Source organism: Anarhichas minor, unplaced genomic scaffold (assembly GCF_050575085.1).
Source record: "Anarhichas minor isolate MPS153535 unplaced genomic scaffold, ASM5057508v1 ptg000004l, whole genome shotgun sequence".
Classification (NCBI taxonomy): Eukaryota; Metazoa; Chordata; class Actinopteri; order Perciformes; family Anarhichadidae; genus Anarhichas; species Anarhichas minor.
Window position 1 is genome coordinate 7,347,718 of NW_027466450.1, and position 18,266 is coordinate 7,365,983.

General features: G+C 42.0%; 1 protein-coding gene across 1 annotated transcript in view; it reads left to right on the plus strand.

The window, feature by feature from the left end:
- Window positions 1-604: 604 nt before the first annotated feature.
- Window positions 605-18,266, plus strand: part of lrp2a (low density lipoprotein receptor-related protein 2a) — a 44,293-nt gene continuing 26,631 nt past the window's right edge. Inside the window, exons 1-25 of the mRNA XM_076103798.1 lie at window positions 605-674; window positions 5,456-5,563; window positions 6,042-6,164; window positions 6,411-6,527; window positions 6,947-7,057; window positions 7,207-7,320; window positions 7,440-7,556; window positions 8,087-8,230; window positions 8,323-8,442; window positions 8,719-8,847; window positions 9,343-9,512; window positions 11,181-11,404; window positions 11,852-12,058; window positions 12,215-12,417; window positions 12,600-12,740; window positions 12,976-13,179; window positions 13,798-13,990; window positions 14,562-14,687; window positions 14,834-14,964; window positions 15,130-15,267; window positions 15,355-15,636; window positions 15,778-16,017; window positions 16,439-16,558; window positions 17,061-17,177; window positions 17,333-17,713. Coding sequence (XP_075959913.1) covers window positions 605-674; window positions 5,456-5,563; window positions 6,042-6,164; window positions 6,411-6,527; window positions 6,947-7,057; window positions 7,207-7,320; window positions 7,440-7,556; window positions 8,087-8,230; window positions 8,323-8,442; window positions 8,719-8,847; window positions 9,343-9,512; window positions 11,181-11,404; window positions 11,852-12,058; window positions 12,215-12,417; window positions 12,600-12,740; window positions 12,976-13,179; window positions 13,798-13,990; window positions 14,562-14,687; window positions 14,834-14,964; window positions 15,130-15,267; window positions 15,355-15,636; window positions 15,778-16,017; window positions 16,439-16,558; window positions 17,061-17,177; window positions 17,333-17,713 — 4,030 coding nt within the window. The remainder of the gene's footprint in view (window positions 675-5,455; window positions 5,564-6,041; window positions 6,165-6,410; window positions 6,528-6,946; window positions 7,058-7,206; window positions 7,321-7,439; window positions 7,557-8,086; window positions 8,231-8,322; window positions 8,443-8,718; window positions 8,848-9,342; window positions 9,513-11,180; window positions 11,405-11,851; window positions 12,059-12,214; window positions 12,418-12,599; window positions 12,741-12,975; window positions 13,180-13,797; window positions 13,991-14,561; window positions 14,688-14,833; window positions 14,965-15,129; window positions 15,268-15,354; window positions 15,637-15,777; window positions 16,018-16,438; window positions 16,559-17,060; window positions 17,178-17,332; window positions 17,714-18,266) is intronic.

Sequence of the window (18,266 nt, forward strand, 5' to 3'; positions counted from 1 at the left end):
ATATTATATTTAAGATTTTTTTACTCTGTTATTTTTACCTGTAGCCTACCATAATTGCTGCTGTAGCAAAAAAAATCGCGGGATTATTAAAGCAACTATCAGTCTATCTATATACTCAAGAGAACAAGCTTGGTGTTGGGAAGTGTGTCTACAACAACCTGACTCGGACTACATACATTGCGATTACGGTGATCGTCTGGGCCTTTAGGAGACCGTAATTCAAAGCGTTTCGTTGTTTAATGTTTGTATTACTCCCATCATCATTATTTTCCTCTCAAACACCCCAATGCAGCCTCCTAATTCGGCACTGAGCAAAAACACACAGTGGCAATAGCCCGCTGTGAGTGAAAAATCACTGGCACTCGGGGCAAGTCGGACCTGCATGGCATTATGCAGATTCCAGGGCCAGAGGGACTTATCCGGAGGGCCGAGGCTGCAGGGGGAGCGGTCTGTCCCGTATGTAACTCTGTCCCGGCCTTTGTGCACGCCCCTTTTCATCAACTAACGGGCCAAGAAAGACAGACAGAAGAAAGCAACAGCATCCCAGCCCCACAGTCCCTACAGCTCCTCCATCTGCACAGCGGAGCTGGACGGACCAGCCAGAATGTGGAGAGCACTGCTACTTCAACTCTTTCTCGTCTTCATATGCTGTGTTAGATGGTGCCACTCTGAAAGTAAGTAGTGAGATTGTTGTTCCTTCTACCCTTCTTCTTCTCCCCCCCCAACAGGCTGTCAGCTGAATGATTTATTGAGGACCTGCAGAGTTGTTGTACTACTACGTGATTCACTCAGTGCACTTGTTGCTCATCAAAAACAAACCACACACTGTGCAGGGGGAATTTAATTGCTGCTGAATTAAAATGCTTCTGTATTTACTATCAGCGAAGTAACCAACCGATTAGCAACAGTTTGATGGCACTCAAACAAGATGATTTAACCAAAACACATGGGAATAACCTTGATGATGATTATAATGGAACTACACAATCACCTCCAGTGCTTCTAAAGTGTGGCCAGTAGGTAATGCTATTCTGGCTCGAGGGCTAAACGTTTTACCACATAGTATTACTTTAAAGGTTGAGCACAAAGCCTCCCTCAGACAGATTGGAAGTTCTCTTGAGGAACTTTTGCCTGAGCTGTACTGTTGCTAGGTAACAGAAAAGAGCATGTGACTTACAGACAATCTGCGAGGACTGAAAGCTTCTGGTACAAATCTCATTCAGTGGAGCAGATTTTTACGCCGCAAACCCACTTGATTCGAATTTGATTCCATGAGGAAGAGCTTCATTTTCTCATGTTATAGACGGAGACAGACAAAGTGCTCACATGCTGTTTTTATTGTACGTGACAGCCGTGTGTTTGTCTCTCGTGTTCGTAGCCCTGCTAGATCCTACTTCTCAAATTGTAATCTGCTTTCTTTTTGCTCAACCCTTAGTATGTAAGCTCCTTAGTGTGAATCAAGCAACTAATTACACTGCAGCTGCTGCAGAATGGAACCAGTTAAGTAAAAACTGTACCAAGAGTAAGGTCATGGTTATGGCTTTCTCTCTTTCTTTCTCGTTATTTTAAAATATGCTGGACTTATTTCCTCACTGGCTAAAAGACTCACAAATACAGAAAAGCTAGACTGTCTATGGCCAAATACAACATAACAGCATTGACAGTGAGACTGTAGCATTTAAAAAATTCACTTGGCATTTCCCTAGAATTACAGCCGTCGTAGTCGGCCTACTAACATTCGCTGATGACAAATCAGGTGTACAAAATGATGACTGGACTAAAACGGCAGACTCTCAGTAGACTTTGTCAGCATGTTCACGGTGATCATTAGCTTGGATGTGTTGTGATTAACAGACGATGATGTAGACTGTTTTAATACAATTCAAAAAGTCATTTATCTTTGACCTGGATTTTTTATATCCATTCCATGTTATACAGAGTATCAAGTGCTTCTGGTGTGAGGATCAGACCGAAAGATGTGTCACTTTATTTATGTCGTCTTATAGGGGACAGGTTACTTTCCCTAATCTCTGCTTGATCCTCCACAAAAATCCTTTAGTTTGATAATTGTTTCTTCCATGACCTTCTGTAACACATTATCCAGCTCTTGGGCTTGATATTCTGCTGCAGAATGCTGACACTGGCATTAATAGTTAATGTGTTGATTTCAAAGTGCTGGTTTGTTAACTATCCTGTGCCATTTTCTGCTGTTCCAGACATATTTGTCACTAGATTAAGTTGTTTTCTCTCATTAATCATTTGCTAGTATAATCTTAATAACATATTAACTGCACAGTAATAACTTTAATGGTGTTAGAAATGAAGTTTGTATTGCCATCACCATCCAACAGAATAATTAAAACGGACATGTTTGTTCTGTTACTATTTAGGTCAGGCTGGACCGTCTTGTTTGATCACACCTATCTTTAGTTTGAGTCTCTAATGACTGTTGTGTCCAAACTTTTCAAGACACACAAACTTGGCCTGCACATGTAAGCTAAACCTCACGCATGCCAGCTTCTTCCTGGTAAATCCTGGTGCAACAGTTACACTGCGTTAGAAACAGGAACACAGTTGGCACAAACCGAGAGCAAATCCTTTCTTGTCCTGCAGCTTCCTCTGTCTAGGTTACAGACGCATCGATGATGGGGTTTAGCCTCCAGTAAACAACTGTGACTCGTTCATATAGGAAAAACAAGATGTTGAACTGGCTGTCTCGTTGCATGGTGACAACTTCATTTATGATTCTTTTCACTCATGCTTTTGTTACCAAAAATCATGTTGAGTATTCCTCAATTCTAACCAGACCGAGGCTTTATTCCACACTCTATTTATTCCTCCCTTCTGCTCCCACTGCCAAGGCCCCTCCGTTTTTTTTCACTGTTTTGTGTGTAGCCGTAAGAGCCGAAGTCACTTGTTTGGCAATTGACTGCATTCTGCTGCATTGATTTCCATATGAAATAGGCAGCAGCACTTCGCCCTGACAGCATGGACGGGTCCAGCGTTTCTTGCTGCCAGCAGCCGCTTTTTTTTCTCCACACGCATTCAGCGAGTGTGGAGCGCTGCGCCAAAACAAGCCGGCGTGAAAGCTTTCAGGCGCCCCACGTGACAAGAAAGAGATGTTTCAGTGGTTGTGAACAGGTGTTTTCTTAATGGGTGGCCATGAGAGGGGAGCTTATGTTCCACTTTTGTTTTACCTTATCGCAGGAAGTAAGCCTTACTGTACTCTCCTTTCTGCTGAGGTTTTTTTTAGGGTGACACTTCCAGTTATGAGTTTGCATCCCTGCTGGCACCTCTTTTTGTGCTATTGTAATTTCACAGTTGGGTTTAAGGCCTATGACAGGCTTCATTCTAATGAAAATTCCTCTACTACTCTTCTTTGTTGGGCAATAGTAGGGCGTCCTTATCTTCCTGCATGGATAGTGCGGTGCTCTCTCCTGCTGTGGGTTTAAGTTGCTAATTAGGAAAGACAAGTCTAAAAAGAAGGAAAAGGAAAACATTAAATCACATGAAAACACTTAAACAAGAAACTAATAATAAAAAAAGCCCTTATCTTCAGTCTCAGATTAAACCTTCTTAATAGCAGATTTGCACCGTTTACCCTGGTTTTTATCTTCTCGAATATTTATTTGATACTGTGAAATTGTGACTTTGTCAGGATGAAGACATAGACATTTGAGGATTAAGGAAAAGTTACAAAGAAGACGTTCTTTTCAGAATGTAAGAAGAACCCTCGCAAAAAATAGTGCTGTTGAAAGGTTCAGCCTCAGTGTATCTGTCACCTTTCCCAGAAGTAATACAGTCAGGAAACACTGGCTGCATTTGAAAGCCTCCAGCAGATTGGTTTCTCCTTGACATACGTGGTTTTAAGTTATCAACCTAGGTCTGAATGCATGGCAGCTATAACCATCTTGATCTTTTCCAAAGCGGATTTACAGTCGATAGTGCTATTTCATTCATTTGTTTAGCTAATTCATTCATTCATTTTATTTTATCGTTACATATTTTTACAGTTTGATGACACAAACTTTGTTTTCCTGTAGTAATAGTATTGTCTGGACATTCAAGACTTTAATGTGTTGATTCCACCTGTCATTGTGGAGAGAAATATTGTATTTCTGTTCAATAGAGCCGCATCTCTGAGTAGTCGGTGTACTGTATGCAATCCTGCTGTCATGCTATAGATGATGCTGAAACCTCTTGGATCACTGCCTTGCAACAAAGGCTCCCTTTGAGCAAGTTGCGAGCAATTTTATCATTAGTAAACTGAGCAGGAAAAAACAGTTTTGCCTTCTGGAAAGCTACTGAAGGAGTTAAATATGCAGCTTGTTTTGCTGGGTTGGTTGTAAAACAGTTTGGTGTTTTGCTGGCTAATTAATCTGAGACAAGAATTCTTGATTGGAGCGTATGTGTCTTTTAGTGCACTACTACAGGCATTACATAAAGGAGATGATACACCTCCTTAGCCAATAGGCTGCAGGTTTGTAGACAAATCTTTTTTGGTAGTTTACCTTTAAGACATAATATTTTGTGCCCCACATTTTCTGTCACTGCATTAGTCTGTAATTCTTTGTAACTATTGTAACTTCAAGCTGTCATAGTGGAATAGCAGAGCTATAGCTATGGTGTACTTCAGGATTTAATTTGAGCTAACTAACCCCAATATGTTGTGTAGCTGTAAGCAGCTATTTTATTAAAAAGGAAGAATGTTTCCAAAATGCTGGCTAAGACAGGAGAGAGATAGACCACCAACCCCAAGCGAGCACCACCAATCACCACCTCACAGCTCTTCTCACGAAGAATTTGGGTTGAAATGGTTGCGGTACCACCCAGTACCACTATTTATCCCAATTACGTTTCAGACTGGACAGGAACAGCACGCACCATAAATCAAGGCTGTCAGAGAGACAATCAGAATTGCACGGGTCTGATGGAGTGCTCTGCCACTGAACTATGCTGCCTGAATCAATCTCTTCTGGAAAACGTCAGGGAAGGTAGAGTGGTGGTACCTTATCTCTACAGATGCCACTCAGCGGGAACATCAAAAGGAGGCTCGGGATGAGTGCGGTGGAGATTGTGTAACTGTCAGGGGATGGCTGGCACGCTTGTCTCCAAGGCTTGTCAATGTTGTTTACAAAATGCTTCATCAGGGGAAGGCATCCTCACCCCCTTACGCCCTGTTTAAAAAAAAATTAAGTTAACGTAGAGTATTCAAGAATTTATCAATTATCTTTTTTGTCATTACTTTTTGTCTCAAGAAGTCAAGATGTGCAGAATGACACTTTTTGGACATAATTGAATAGGAATAATAACAGTGATAGTAATAATAAGTTTATTGCAAGCAACAATAAAATGGCAAAACATTGATGGATAACTGTGGATAAAAGTTCTTATTGCATGTAAGAAAAAGCTTGAAATCTAGCACTGAATCATGTCACATTTTGATTGTGTTTAGGATGTGAGTTGGGGCAGTTCAGCTGTGCGACAGGTCGATGTATACCGGGTGACTGGCACTGTGACGGCACATCAGACTGTGTGGATGACTCTGATGAACACGACTGCCGTGAGTTTCTCATTATATTGCACTGTAGGCCAACATGCCACCTGAGAGATTAGGATATTTAGTATAATGCTTCTTGGATATGTCATTCCAAACGGAATTACAGCAGTGGTGGAAGACTTACTCAGGTAATTTTCTTAAATTCAATTAAGTAAATGATCTTTCATTTAATCTACAACAGTGCATCCATCATATTTTACAAGTTGATTTTATGTTTTGTATAAAATCTTAATCTTCGAGGTAACTAGTAATTTAAGTGCTGTAAAATTGTGTCAAATATAAAATAGCCCACGATTTGTTTCTGCATACATTTAGTGGAGCAGAAGTATATGCTAGCATAGCATGAAAACACTTAAGTAATGCACGAGTAACTTCAAGATTCTACTTGTGTACTGTACTTGAGCAAATGCACCTAGTAGCTTTCTACTGCTGGATTACAGTCAACTGTAAATAATGAAATGGTCTGTGTATATTCCCACAGCTCAGGTAACATGTGACGACAGCCATTTCACATGTTTGAGTGACGGCGAGTGTATCCCTGTTATGTGGGTGTGTGATGATGAGGAGGACTGTGAGGATGGATCAGACGAGAGGCACCACTGCAGTAAGTACATTTTACAATATTAGCAATTCTTCAGGGGCAGTTTATAAATGTTTTGCGGAAAATATCCAAGGTATGGTTCAAATTTAATTTTGAAGAATAAGATCTTTAAGATATACAGTATATCTGCCAAAGGAAGCTGATGAAGCAGATGCCCGTTAAGTACCTTTATCTACAGTACAAGATAAGTGCATATAAAAAAACTATGTGAATAAAACCTTTCTATGTCACTCTCCAATCCGTCCCCAGCTGGAAGGATGTGCACCAGTGGGCAGTTCAGCTGTAGTAACGGGGCATGCATCCCAGGAGAATACCGATGTGACCGTCTGGCAGACTGCTCAGATGGCTCTGATGAGAGAGACTGCCGTAAGTCTTCTCCGGGGTGGTTTCCCTTTTTTTATATATTTTTTGCATTTCAGGCTCCTGTGGCATTTTAATCAATTTGTTAAGATTAAGAGGCTCGCTGACTGACAGAATGGGCCACAATATGCTACTTGTTGTCAGAGGTTGATTGCAGATTCCTTGGTGGATTAGTCAAGCTGAAGTTCAGCTGCTATGCTATTATTGTGCCGACATGGTAAACTCACAGCACTACACACTGCGGTAATCTCACAATGGCATAAAGAATGCTGTGGCGACTGCTGTTGTTATGGTGGTGGTGTTAAATTTTCGTCTCTTAGCCTTCCCATTCACCGAGCTTTTCACGTTTTAAAAGCTGAAACGAGCACAGTTGTCAGGGGGATTTGAGCGCTTAGCGTGGCCCTGATGATGATTTCATCTTTCAGATTACCCCGAGTGCACACAGGTGAGGTGTGCTAATGGGGCCTGCTACAACCGGACCCAGAGATGTGACCAGATACCTGACTGCCGAGATGGCTCTGATGAGGCAAATTGCAGTAAGAAGTCATTTTCTTTGTGATAAACTGTTCACGTGGAAGTCATTGTTGAGTCTCCCATAAAGTGCAACCTAAAAAGCAATAGCATCCATAGCCTGCCATCATCACCAAATCGATATTTTTGTCTTCTTCTGTTGTGTTTTCTTTAGCACAGCACTGCAACACGGGCCTGTTCCCGTGTCACAACGGGGAGTGTGTTCCTCAACGCTACGTCTGTGACCATGATGATGACTGTGGAGACCGAAGTGATGAGCTAAACTGCAGTATGTAGCCTCTGTCTTTCTACCATCGAACCCCCCCCAGTGTGTCATAACTCTTATCTTCATCCAGATAAATGTGTCTGATCTTTTCTCTGCATTGATATTCTCCACTTCACCGGCAGCATATCCTACATGTAGAGGGAACTACTTCACCTGCCCTGGTGGCCGCTGTATACACCAAGTCTGGGTTTGTGATGGAGAGGATGACTGTGAGGACAATGCAGATGAAAAAGGCTGTGGTAGGTATATAACCAGTTGTCATAAATCATGTTATTTTTTGCCGTAAGGTCCAGAAATATTAATGTTTAAAGAACTCTAGAATGTGTCACGACTCAAGCTCTCTGCGTGAACCTGATTCATCTCCAGTCTCCATGGTTTGTTCGGGCTAGCAAGACGCTATGTCTGTGCTCCTTTAAGTGTGTTATTCAAATGCCTCTTTGTGGCACAAGATCACGCAGCCCCCCAAAGGGCTTTAGAATTCCTCCACACGGCTGGGAAGAGTGTGTGTTTTTAGAGGATGGGCTGCAGAAGCCCTCTGAGCCCCCATGTGACCCCCTCAAAGCTCCACTCCCCTGTGTCGATTTAAAGTGACAGTAATTTCCCTGACAATAAAGTCCTAGTCACAACTTTCTTCAGATCAGCAGCACATTCCTGTTGAGATAAGGCGGCCTATCAATACATACTTTGCCCACTAGAACTATCTGCTGTTGTGTTTTCCCTTTTCTATGTGTAAGCCTGCACAGATAAAGATGAATTGTTTTTTCTGCAGAAAATGTACTGCGGGAGTGTTACCCAGGAGAATGGCCCTGTCCATCCTCTGGCCTGTGTATCCCCATTGATCAGCTGTGTGATGGAACAGCTCACTGCCCCGAGGGAGAAGATGAAACTAACAGCACTGCTGGGCACAACTGCAGTTAGTACCAAGACAACTTGTTTCAAGTTCACATTAGGACATCTAATATCCCCAAAACTATATTCATTCACTAATGTGGTTTCTGTGTCCAGGTATCTGGAGATGTGCCTCTCTAAGCTGTGAGCATCGCTGTCATGCCTCCCCTGATGGAGGGATCTGCTCTTGTCCTTCTGGATACATTGTCAGCAGCAACAACAGTCGCTTATGTATAGGTATTTATCCTTCATTGCCTTTACATTACATCGGTACAATGATTGAGATTCTTATAATAAGCTGGGATGTTCAATGTTTTTGCTCAATAAATGAGATAATAATAATAATAACTTGATTTATATAGCGCCTTTAACAACATAGTTGAGAGGAAGGATTCACACCTCTTAAACAGCTCTATGTTGTTGTCTTAAAATGTAGTAAAAGTACAATTTGACTCAAGCAAAACGTATTGGTGTTTAATCGTCATCTGCTGTGTTTTTCACTTAATCCTGAAGACTTTGACGACTGCTCGATGTGGGGCGTATGTGACCAGCTGTGTGAGGACCGCATAGGCTCCCATCGCTGCAGCTGTCGAGAGGGCTACATCCTGGAGCAGCACAGACACTGCAGAGCTGACGCCTCAAGTGAGCGTCGTTTCCTCTCTGTTTGAACAGATTCTCTTACACCATGCTCAGATTTTGAACGTGTGAATGATCCATCTAAATGACTCCCATTAGCGTCACCCCCTTTCCTGTTTGCCAACCACTGTGGCTGCTTCACTGGGCGTCTGCACTTCTTTCTGGTGCATTGTTGCGTACCGAATGCTGTTTTAGTTACTCTCTTGCCTTTGTGGAACATAGAAAGAGTGTTGACTGAGAGGCTGACCTCTCTGCCTTTTAGCTTTAGTGAAAAGAGTGTGTAAGGATAGTAGCTAGAAAATACTTCAGTCAGGGTTTTGAATTAATGCGCCACATTCTGTAAATTTCCACTGATATTTTAGTTGCGCATGCCTACAACAAAATAGATTTTTGCTTAAATACAAATCAGGCTCTGCTTTCTAACTGCACATTTTCAAATGACTTCTTTATGTTGTGTTTACTGACTTGTTGTATTTTGTTTGTCCCTTGTTTGTACTGCAGCTGGAGTCCCTTCCTTAGTATTTTCTAATGGCAGAGACCTGCTAATAGGAGACATCCATGGCAACAGTCTGCGCACTTTGGTTCATTCACAGAACAGAGGGGTTGCAGTGGGAGTGGACTTCCATTATAATCTCCATAGGATATTCTGGACTGATACCATTCAGAATAAGGTATTTCTTTAAATCGAATTATTCATGTTATATGTACTTATTTACTTCAGTGTTTTTCTTAGAGCGTTACCTGGATGAATAGTGTTATGCCAGGGTAAGAGGTCACAGGAATAGACCTCTGTTTTGTTTGAGGAAATACTTGAGATAGACTTGAGCTGCAGAATGAAATTCTTTCAGTTATCCTGTAAAATATCAGCAATGTTGATACTATAATAATGGGATAGCTGTTGGCTCCTTTGCGGCTGGGTCATAATTAAGGGAAGTAGATGTGGAATGGAATCCAAATGGCCTAATCTTGAAACCTGTCCGATAGGCTGGTATGATGTTCACATACCAGGGTACAATTTTTGTAACTCCATCTTGTTTGAAGTAATCATGCTGTATTTGTTTTCAGTGGCACTGTCCATCTATATGCATTCTTTGGCACGCTAAAAAGTCTTTGTTAGCCTGTGCTTTTGGCTCCTTAATGGTTTGAACTGCAGCCACTGGGCTGAAAGGCTAGGACATATCTCTGACTGGGCATCTGTGGATATCACCCGCCTCCATGGCAGCATGACAGATTAAAAGTAGGGAGAGCACAAACAGGGCATGTGAATGCAAGCAGAAAGGTTAAACTATCAGGCTATTTCCACATCTTCAGTTTCTCCTTAAACAGGTCAGTAGAAAATCCTGCTTTTTAGACATATGGATCTTGTTTCAAAAGAGGCAGAGCTGCTAAGAGCAATACCCCCCGAGCCAGCTGCATGGTGCCAAGGTTTCCACTCCGAGAAACTAGTGCCATCATAGTATCGGTAGAGTACGGTAGAGACGTTACAGGCTACACAGATATGTAACGAGACAGAATCAATTGTCAGAGAGGCAAACAAATAATCTCTCTCTGTCTTTTTACTGCGTAAGATGTGTTTCTCATTGTTAGCTTTACATTGATCCCTGTGACGGTCTATCTTAACACAATACTCACATTCCTATGTTTAGTGAAATAGTTTATATTCGCTGTAGTTGTTTCTCCTGTTCATAGCCATACAGGGATCCCCTCTTAAAGAAGTTTAAATTTAAGTTCTTGGGGGGAAAAATTCAAGGTCTATGTTATGTGTAAAAATTGATTCTAGAGTTCAGTCACAGCTAGTAAGAGGTTTCAGCAGACTGAGAAAAATCAAGTGGCTGTATTCCAAAGTTGCAATCCTTTAAGACAAGTGACTGTCCCTTTGCAGTGGCTCAACAAGGAAGCACTGTTCGTTGAAGCTTTTGAATGATGTCCACTTGATTTGTCTGACTGAGACTGCTGAAGCCTGAAGCCTGCTAAAGCTACATTTTAGAAGTAATTTTTACTCGGAACAAGGAATGGGGATTTTGTCTCCCATCACTTCAATTGTAAAGATATTGTGAAGTAATGTCTACCTGAGCAGAGAATGAAGTTGCTCTCCCTCTGTGTCTGTTGTTATACGAGCTTCTCCTTGTTTTGTTGACTTTTAGTGTGTTTTCGTGCATGTGAGCGAGCAATAGATTCAGATGAGATAATAACACTTTCAATGTACATACAGGCATGTGAGTATTGTATAAAGATACACAAAAATGTGGACTTATCTTTTAATAACTTCCCTTGATTTCTTGAAGCAGTGACCACCTACGAGCTAATTTCTTGACAACAATGCCGTCTTTTGTGTACAGGTGTTTTCCGTGGATATGGACGGTTCCAATATGCAGGTGGTTTTAAATGTATCAGTTGACTACCCTGAGAACTTGGCGGTGGATTGGGTGAACAATAAACTGTATGTGGTGGAGTCCAGCGTCAACAGGATTGACATGGTGGACTTTGATGGAAGTAACCGGGTCACACTCATCACTGAAAACCTTGGAAACCCTAGAGGGCTGGCAGTGGACCCCACTGTCGGGTAAGCACATCTCCTAGTTTCCACCCATTCATCTATCAACCCATTCCCGAACTCCACAGACAGTATCTGTCGTGCTCCATTGGCATGGAATAATGGGGTGTGTGTATGAGATTAGCAGATTGCCCTGGGTGGATTAGTGAGGAGCAATGTAAGTGATGACCCTCATTGTAATCCAATAGTATCGTTCAAGGGGGGAGGAGAGCCAGGTGGCTACAGATAAATTGCTTATCTTCAATGAATGTACAGCTCTTTGGGGAGATGCACAGCCACCCACCTGGAGACATAATGTGATGCTGTGGATGCTGGACTTAATTGACAAAAGAAAAGTCTCCTAGATCTTTGTGAAGGGAGTACATGTAATGTTATTTCTGTGGTCCCAGCTGTACTCGTGTGATGATCCCACCTCAGAGACAACTGGCAGATTAAACATTTAACCTCCTTTCACAGGTATATGTTCTTCTCAGATTGGGAGGCGTTGAATGGACAACCAGGACTGGAGCGTGCCTTTATGGACGGCTCCAACCGTTATGGGATCATTGGCAGTAAACTGGGCTGGCCAGCTGGTATCACACTAGACATTGAAGCCAAGCGGATCTACTGGGTTGACAGTCGATATGACTACATTGAAACTGCAACATATGATGGTCTTCATAGGTAAATATGTCATGTGTTATTCCTCAAAAATAACACAGCATTCGTAGGTAATTTAGAAACAGAAACAAAACCCCATGAATTATTTAGGGTAAACAAGTAGAAAGGTCCATGCATTTATGTTGTAATAAATCAATGTTCTCAACATTTTCTCAATAGAAAAACAGTGGTCCATGGAGGTGCTGTGATCCCACACCCATTTGGCATCAGTATGTTTGAGCACAATGTCTATTTCACGGACTGGACCAAGATGGCCGTGATAAAAGCCAACAAGTTCACTGACAGAAGTCCTCAAGTTGTTTACAGTACATCACAGGCTCCACACGGAGTTGCAGTGATACATCAGTTGAAACAGCCATATGGTAAGTCCCTCAATGAGACAAATGAACAGTATAATGTCAATTTACCCAGATTTTATATCATGTAACTGCTAGTGTTTCTAAAAGAAGAGCCATAAATAGCTATAGTTGAATAAAATCTGGATCTGTAATCAATTTCATATAACCTTGCCAGCTAAAGGAATTCGTTTTATGTTTGTCTCCAGTGCCAAACCCTTGTAGTGTAGACAGAGGTGGATGTGAGCAGATCTGTGTTCTGAGTCACAGGAGTGACAATGGAGGACTGGGTTACCGCTGCAAATGTCGCATGGGCTACGACCTACATGCCGATGGCAAGCGATGTTTTGGTAAGAGAACATTTTTCTTATGACTGCAAAGATTTGTTTCTTGAACAGATCTCAGTATGTTTCCTTTTAAGGTTTCCTTAAGATGTAATGGTTCACTCGAAACTCATCTACACGGCAACCCAGAGTGGTTTCATCTCATTTAACCCTTTCTTTTGTATCATGATGTTTTTGTGGGGCTGAATATCTTTGGCATGAATAACTAGTTTCAAATGGTCTTCTGATTTCCTATCTTCAGCTGTGAGGCAGTTTCTGCTGTTCTCCAGCCAGCTGGCCGTGAGAGGGATCCCCTTTAACCTCTCGTCTCAGGAGGACATCATCCTGCCCATCACTGGATCACCTTCCTACTTTGTCGGGGTGGATTTTAGTGCTGAAGACGATGCCATCTTCTTCTCAGACACAGCCAAAGATATCATTTATAAACAAAAAGTGGATGGGACCGGTAAGCATCTTGTTGGTTGATCTACCTGAATTGTTCAGCCTGTACATATTCACAGCATAACAAGTTCATAATAACACAAAGAAAGACATGGTCTCGTGTGAAAGCTATCAGCAGCTAATATGTTTTCAGTGTTTTCTCTGTGCTTATATCATTGGAGAATTTCTGTCCTTGCAGAGATCTCTACCATGTGATTCAGCCAGGCTTATACAGGGAGTTAAGGGAGTGCCTGATGGGGCCGACTGGTACTATGGGGGAGGGAGTGGACGGGAGTATGGACAGTGGAAAATGGATCATATAATGAACTTACCATTGAAACTAATGACCTGAAAATGAGAAGGACAGACTAATCAAGAATGTTTTACCAAGCAGTTCTGATATTTCATTTCAAAACTGTCACCTAAGCTGTAGAAAGTAGTCCCTAATGTCCACGAGCAGTCACACCACACACAAAATAAAAGAAACACCACTGCTCTGATCAGTGATGTTGTTTTTAGAGCTGCTCTAGTTTTTTCTGTCCGGTCCACATGGGGAAAATGCAAGCTGACAGCCTATTTATTTAAATGTGTTCCTCTTTCACCTCTGTGTTAAACGGTGGTCTGACTGCTTTGATCTGCACAGGCAGGGAGGTACTGGCAGCCAACAGAGTGGATGGAGTGGAGGACCTGGCTTACGACTGGATTTCAAAAACCCTCTACTGGACTGACCCGCGATACAGGAGCATATCTGTCATGAAGCTTGCTGATAAGTCCAGGAGAGCTATCATACAAAACCTCAACAACCCCCGTGCCATCGTGGTGCATCCTCCCATTGGGTAAATCAATATAAGCCGTAGATAGAATCATGTTTTTGTGAATGTTGTCCTTTTAAGCAAATATTGGTATTTTTTATACTCTATATACAACTATAAACTATAAAAAAACATTTGAGGTTTGTAGGAATTCAGTAGGATTCAGACTATACATAGGAACGGGGAACTTTCTTCAAAACCAACCATGTACTATGTCTAGTCACTCACCTTAAGATGTGCTCACTCATTAAAGAAAAGTCCTCAAATGAGGCTCCCCCAAACTACCCACCCACCCACTAGATAAAATAAATACTCATTTAGAACAACCTGTTATTTCCGATTGCTTCAAAGTCATTAGGCCTCTGTTTCCAACAGCTCCGATTAGTTCAGCATGAAGGGCAGCATTGTAACAAACACTAAGAAGTTGGCTTAAACAGAAAAGCTCAATAACGTGGAAGTATCCAAAACAGAATCGAAATAAATAGGATTTTTGTCACCCAGGTAGGCTTGCAGTGAATGCTTTAAAGTATTAAAAGCAGGTGCATTTTTGAATGACATATGACATTAATGATTGATGTTTATTTAATTTGGACAGGTATATTTTTTGGACTGACTGGTACCGGCCAGCGAAGATTATGAGGGCCTGGGGTGACGGGTCACATGCCCTGTCTATTGTAAACACTACTCTTGGCTGGCCAAATGGCCTCGCTATTGACTGGAGGTGAGTCAAACGATACACTATTTTACCTTGACATTGATGTCAATTTTCATAGTTTTAACTATAAATTATGGTTGATGCTGATCATTCCCCTGACAGCATTTTTGACTCATTGTAATCTCTCGCTCTCTACTTTGATCTCCGCCCAGCTCATCGCGTCTGTATTGGGTGGATGCCTTCTTTGACAAAATTGAGCACAGCAATTTTGATGGACGGAACAGGATTTCTTTGGACCGCATAACCCAGATCTCCCACCCGTTTGGTCTCACCATTTTTGAAGGTAATAAGTCCTGGCATATCTCAATCTCACTGGCATTGACTTGAACTGTGGTTTACCATTCTTGCTTTAATGAGGGTCATGTCAAAAGGGCAATTACTGTTACCAGGAGGTGATGAAAGATAAACTAACTGAGGTCTTGCTCTGTTGCTCCTATCCCCCTCGAAGGCTATGCATATTTCACTGACTGGCGCCTGGGTGGCATCGTACGTGTGCGCAAGACCGATGGTGGGGAAATGGTCATTATCAGAAGAGGAATCAGCCACATCATGCATGTCAAGTCTTTCAATTCCAACTCTCAGATTGGTCAGTAGCTTTATTCTCTGCATGCGTAGCCAAGGCTCACACTTGTCAGTCATATTCCTGGTAATTACACTCCACTCTCCTTCTCAGGTTCCAACTTCTGCAACAGGCAGACAAATCCGAATGGAGACTGCAGCCACTTCTGCTTTCCAGCCCCAGACTCACAGAGGGTGTGTGGCTGTCCGTATGGCATGAAGCTGATGCCCAACCACCAGGCGTGTGTGGAAGACCTTTCCAACGAGCCCCCGACACTGCAGTGCGGAGCCAATTCCTTCTCCTGCGGCAACAGCAAATGTGTCCCAAACAGCTACAGATGCGACGGTGTTGACGACTGCCATGACAACAGTGACGAAGTCGACTGTGGAATTAACAGTAATGCTTTTTTTTGTAAATCTAGTCTTATAATACTCGCCCGACCTGACCAGAGTAAAAACGTTTTTACTTAATATTTTTTTTATTTTGTTCATTTTAATGTTACAATATTTCAATCAGGATCATCATTTCTTTTTTCAGACACCACTTGCTCCCCCTCTGCATTCACGTGTGCCAATAAGCACTGCGTGCCTGCAGGATGGCGCTGTGATGGGCACAATGACTGTTTTGATAACAGCGATGAGTACAACTGCCCTACACGGATGCCTGGAACGTGCCCTGCCAATCAGTTTACCTGTGCCAACCACCGCTGCATCCCACATACCTGGCGTTGTGACACTGATAATGACTGCGGGGACAGTTCAGATGAAGCGGACTGCCGTGAGTATCCCTATAGAGGCTACCAATTGGAAAAAGGATAGGCTTTGCTTGGGGACTGGTTTTGTTCTAAACACAGAATAGGCAGAAATACGGCAAATAGCCCACATTCATTACAGTGGCAGGACTTTATTTCAGGAAGCAAACTACAAGCAAATATGTTGGAGAACACATCAATGCACAGATTTTAAAGAAGGGGTTAAATTAACCTACATATATAGCCTTAATTATAAAAACTTAGAGATGAAAGCTGGTCAATAGGCTACTGGAGAACTAACTAACTTTTATAAGTATTTTTTTTAGATGCCTCTCAGTCTATCCAGGATAATTTTGAATTCCCCACCTCTGCCTCAAATACAAAAATGGGTTATTCAAATAACAGAATGTTTGTAGACTCATATTGTTTAACAATTTGTGTCGACAGATCTGAGAGGCACATGCAATCCAGGACAGTTTCAGTGTCCTGACCACCGTTGCATAGATCCCAACTATGTCTGTGATGGGGACAGGGACTGTGTGGATGGGGCGGACGAGCAGGGATGCAGTGAGTATCTTTCTGGATTACAGTTTTCCCTGGACATCCTCATAATCGCTGATCTCATCTGGTCCTCACTTATAAAAGATCAAGTTTTTTTTACGCAAGTGTGTGATAAAATCGATTCAATTTCATCCAGCTGGTATTTTATATAACTAATGAAGGCAGTTGCTTATCAGATCTATTTCAGTCAGGTCTCATGACCACTACGTAGGACCTAATTGTAAGATTTTATGAATTGGAACTTTATCTGGCATTTCCCAATAAGGAATGAATTAATTTGTTCAGTCATTCATGCATTCATTCAGCAACACCCTGTTTGCACGAGCTAAACATGCTCAAGAAGTTGTAGAGATCATTGAATGCTCTGTAAAATTCAACCAGTATTTGCTAAGCCTCTTAGTTTATTGATCTCATTACTTGAGTTGCACAACACTTGAGCTCAACATACATACAAAACTGCAGAAATATTGAATATCAGGTTTAACATACTCAACTGGATTTTTTTCAGTTTACAACTGCACTGTGTATGAGTTCAAGTGCTCCAGTGGTCACCAGTGTATCAACTCCTACTACCGCTGTGATGGAGTCTTTGATTGCAGTGATCGCTCAGATGAGCAAGGCTGTCGTAAGTATTTAAAAAGTGCCGTTGGTCATTGGTTATATTACTAAAGCATTACTCAGTCATGTATAATGATGTGCAAGGTTCCTAATATATTTCAATTTTCTCTGATTTTGGACTGTCCTGTCATGCTGTTTGTGGTGTTTCCTAATAAATCTCAGCTACAAGGCCCCCAGGGATGTGCCACCATGAAAGTGAGTTCCAGTGTCAGTCGGATGGGAGCTGTGTACCGTCTACCTGGGAGTGTGATGGTCATCCAGACTGCGAGGATGGCAGCGATGAACACCATGTCTGTCCACCTCGCACCTGCCCCTCCTCGCTCTTCCGCTGTGACAATGGAAACTGTGTGTTACTTAGCTGGCTTTGTGATGGGGACAACGACTGCAGGGACATGAGCGATGAAAGAGACTGTCCCATACCACCATTTCGATGTCCAAGCTGGCAGTGGCAGTGTCCAGGCCACAGTTTGTGCATCAACCTCACCACAGTTTGTGACAACACTCCCGACTGCCCCAATGGTGCTGACGAGTCTCCTCTCTGTAGTAAGTCTGATCTCTGCATTCTTAGTCAACCTGGAAGATGTTCTTTTTCTTTCAGAAATACTTGGATTGTTTTATTAAGTTTGCTGGCATCCTCAAATTCAATTGAATTGTCACGTGACATGACAAACAGGATCAAACTCTCCATTGATTTAGTTTAATTTGACATTTTCCTCTAGTACAAGCGCTTCATTTCACAGAAACAATGTGTTGAATGTTATCCGTTTGTCTTTGGATCCTTGAGTTAAAATCATGCATGTGTGTGATTTGACCTGTATTAACCTGAAAATGATCTGTGATTTTCCTTTCTTGCCTTTTTCACTACTTTCAGACGAGCCTTTGCCAGGTAGGAACAAACTCTCAATCATTGATAGAAATGCTGCAAGTAGTTTTGATTCATTTTCAACAAACACAGTATCTTTATTACCTTTAGTCATAGATTTGTTTCACAACGTAATCGAGGCCAAAAATGTTGTTAGTAGAGCGTATGTGGTGAATGTATAAATCCTTTTCCACAAATATGCATTAAAAATTGTTATGGCTCTGAGTAGCACTT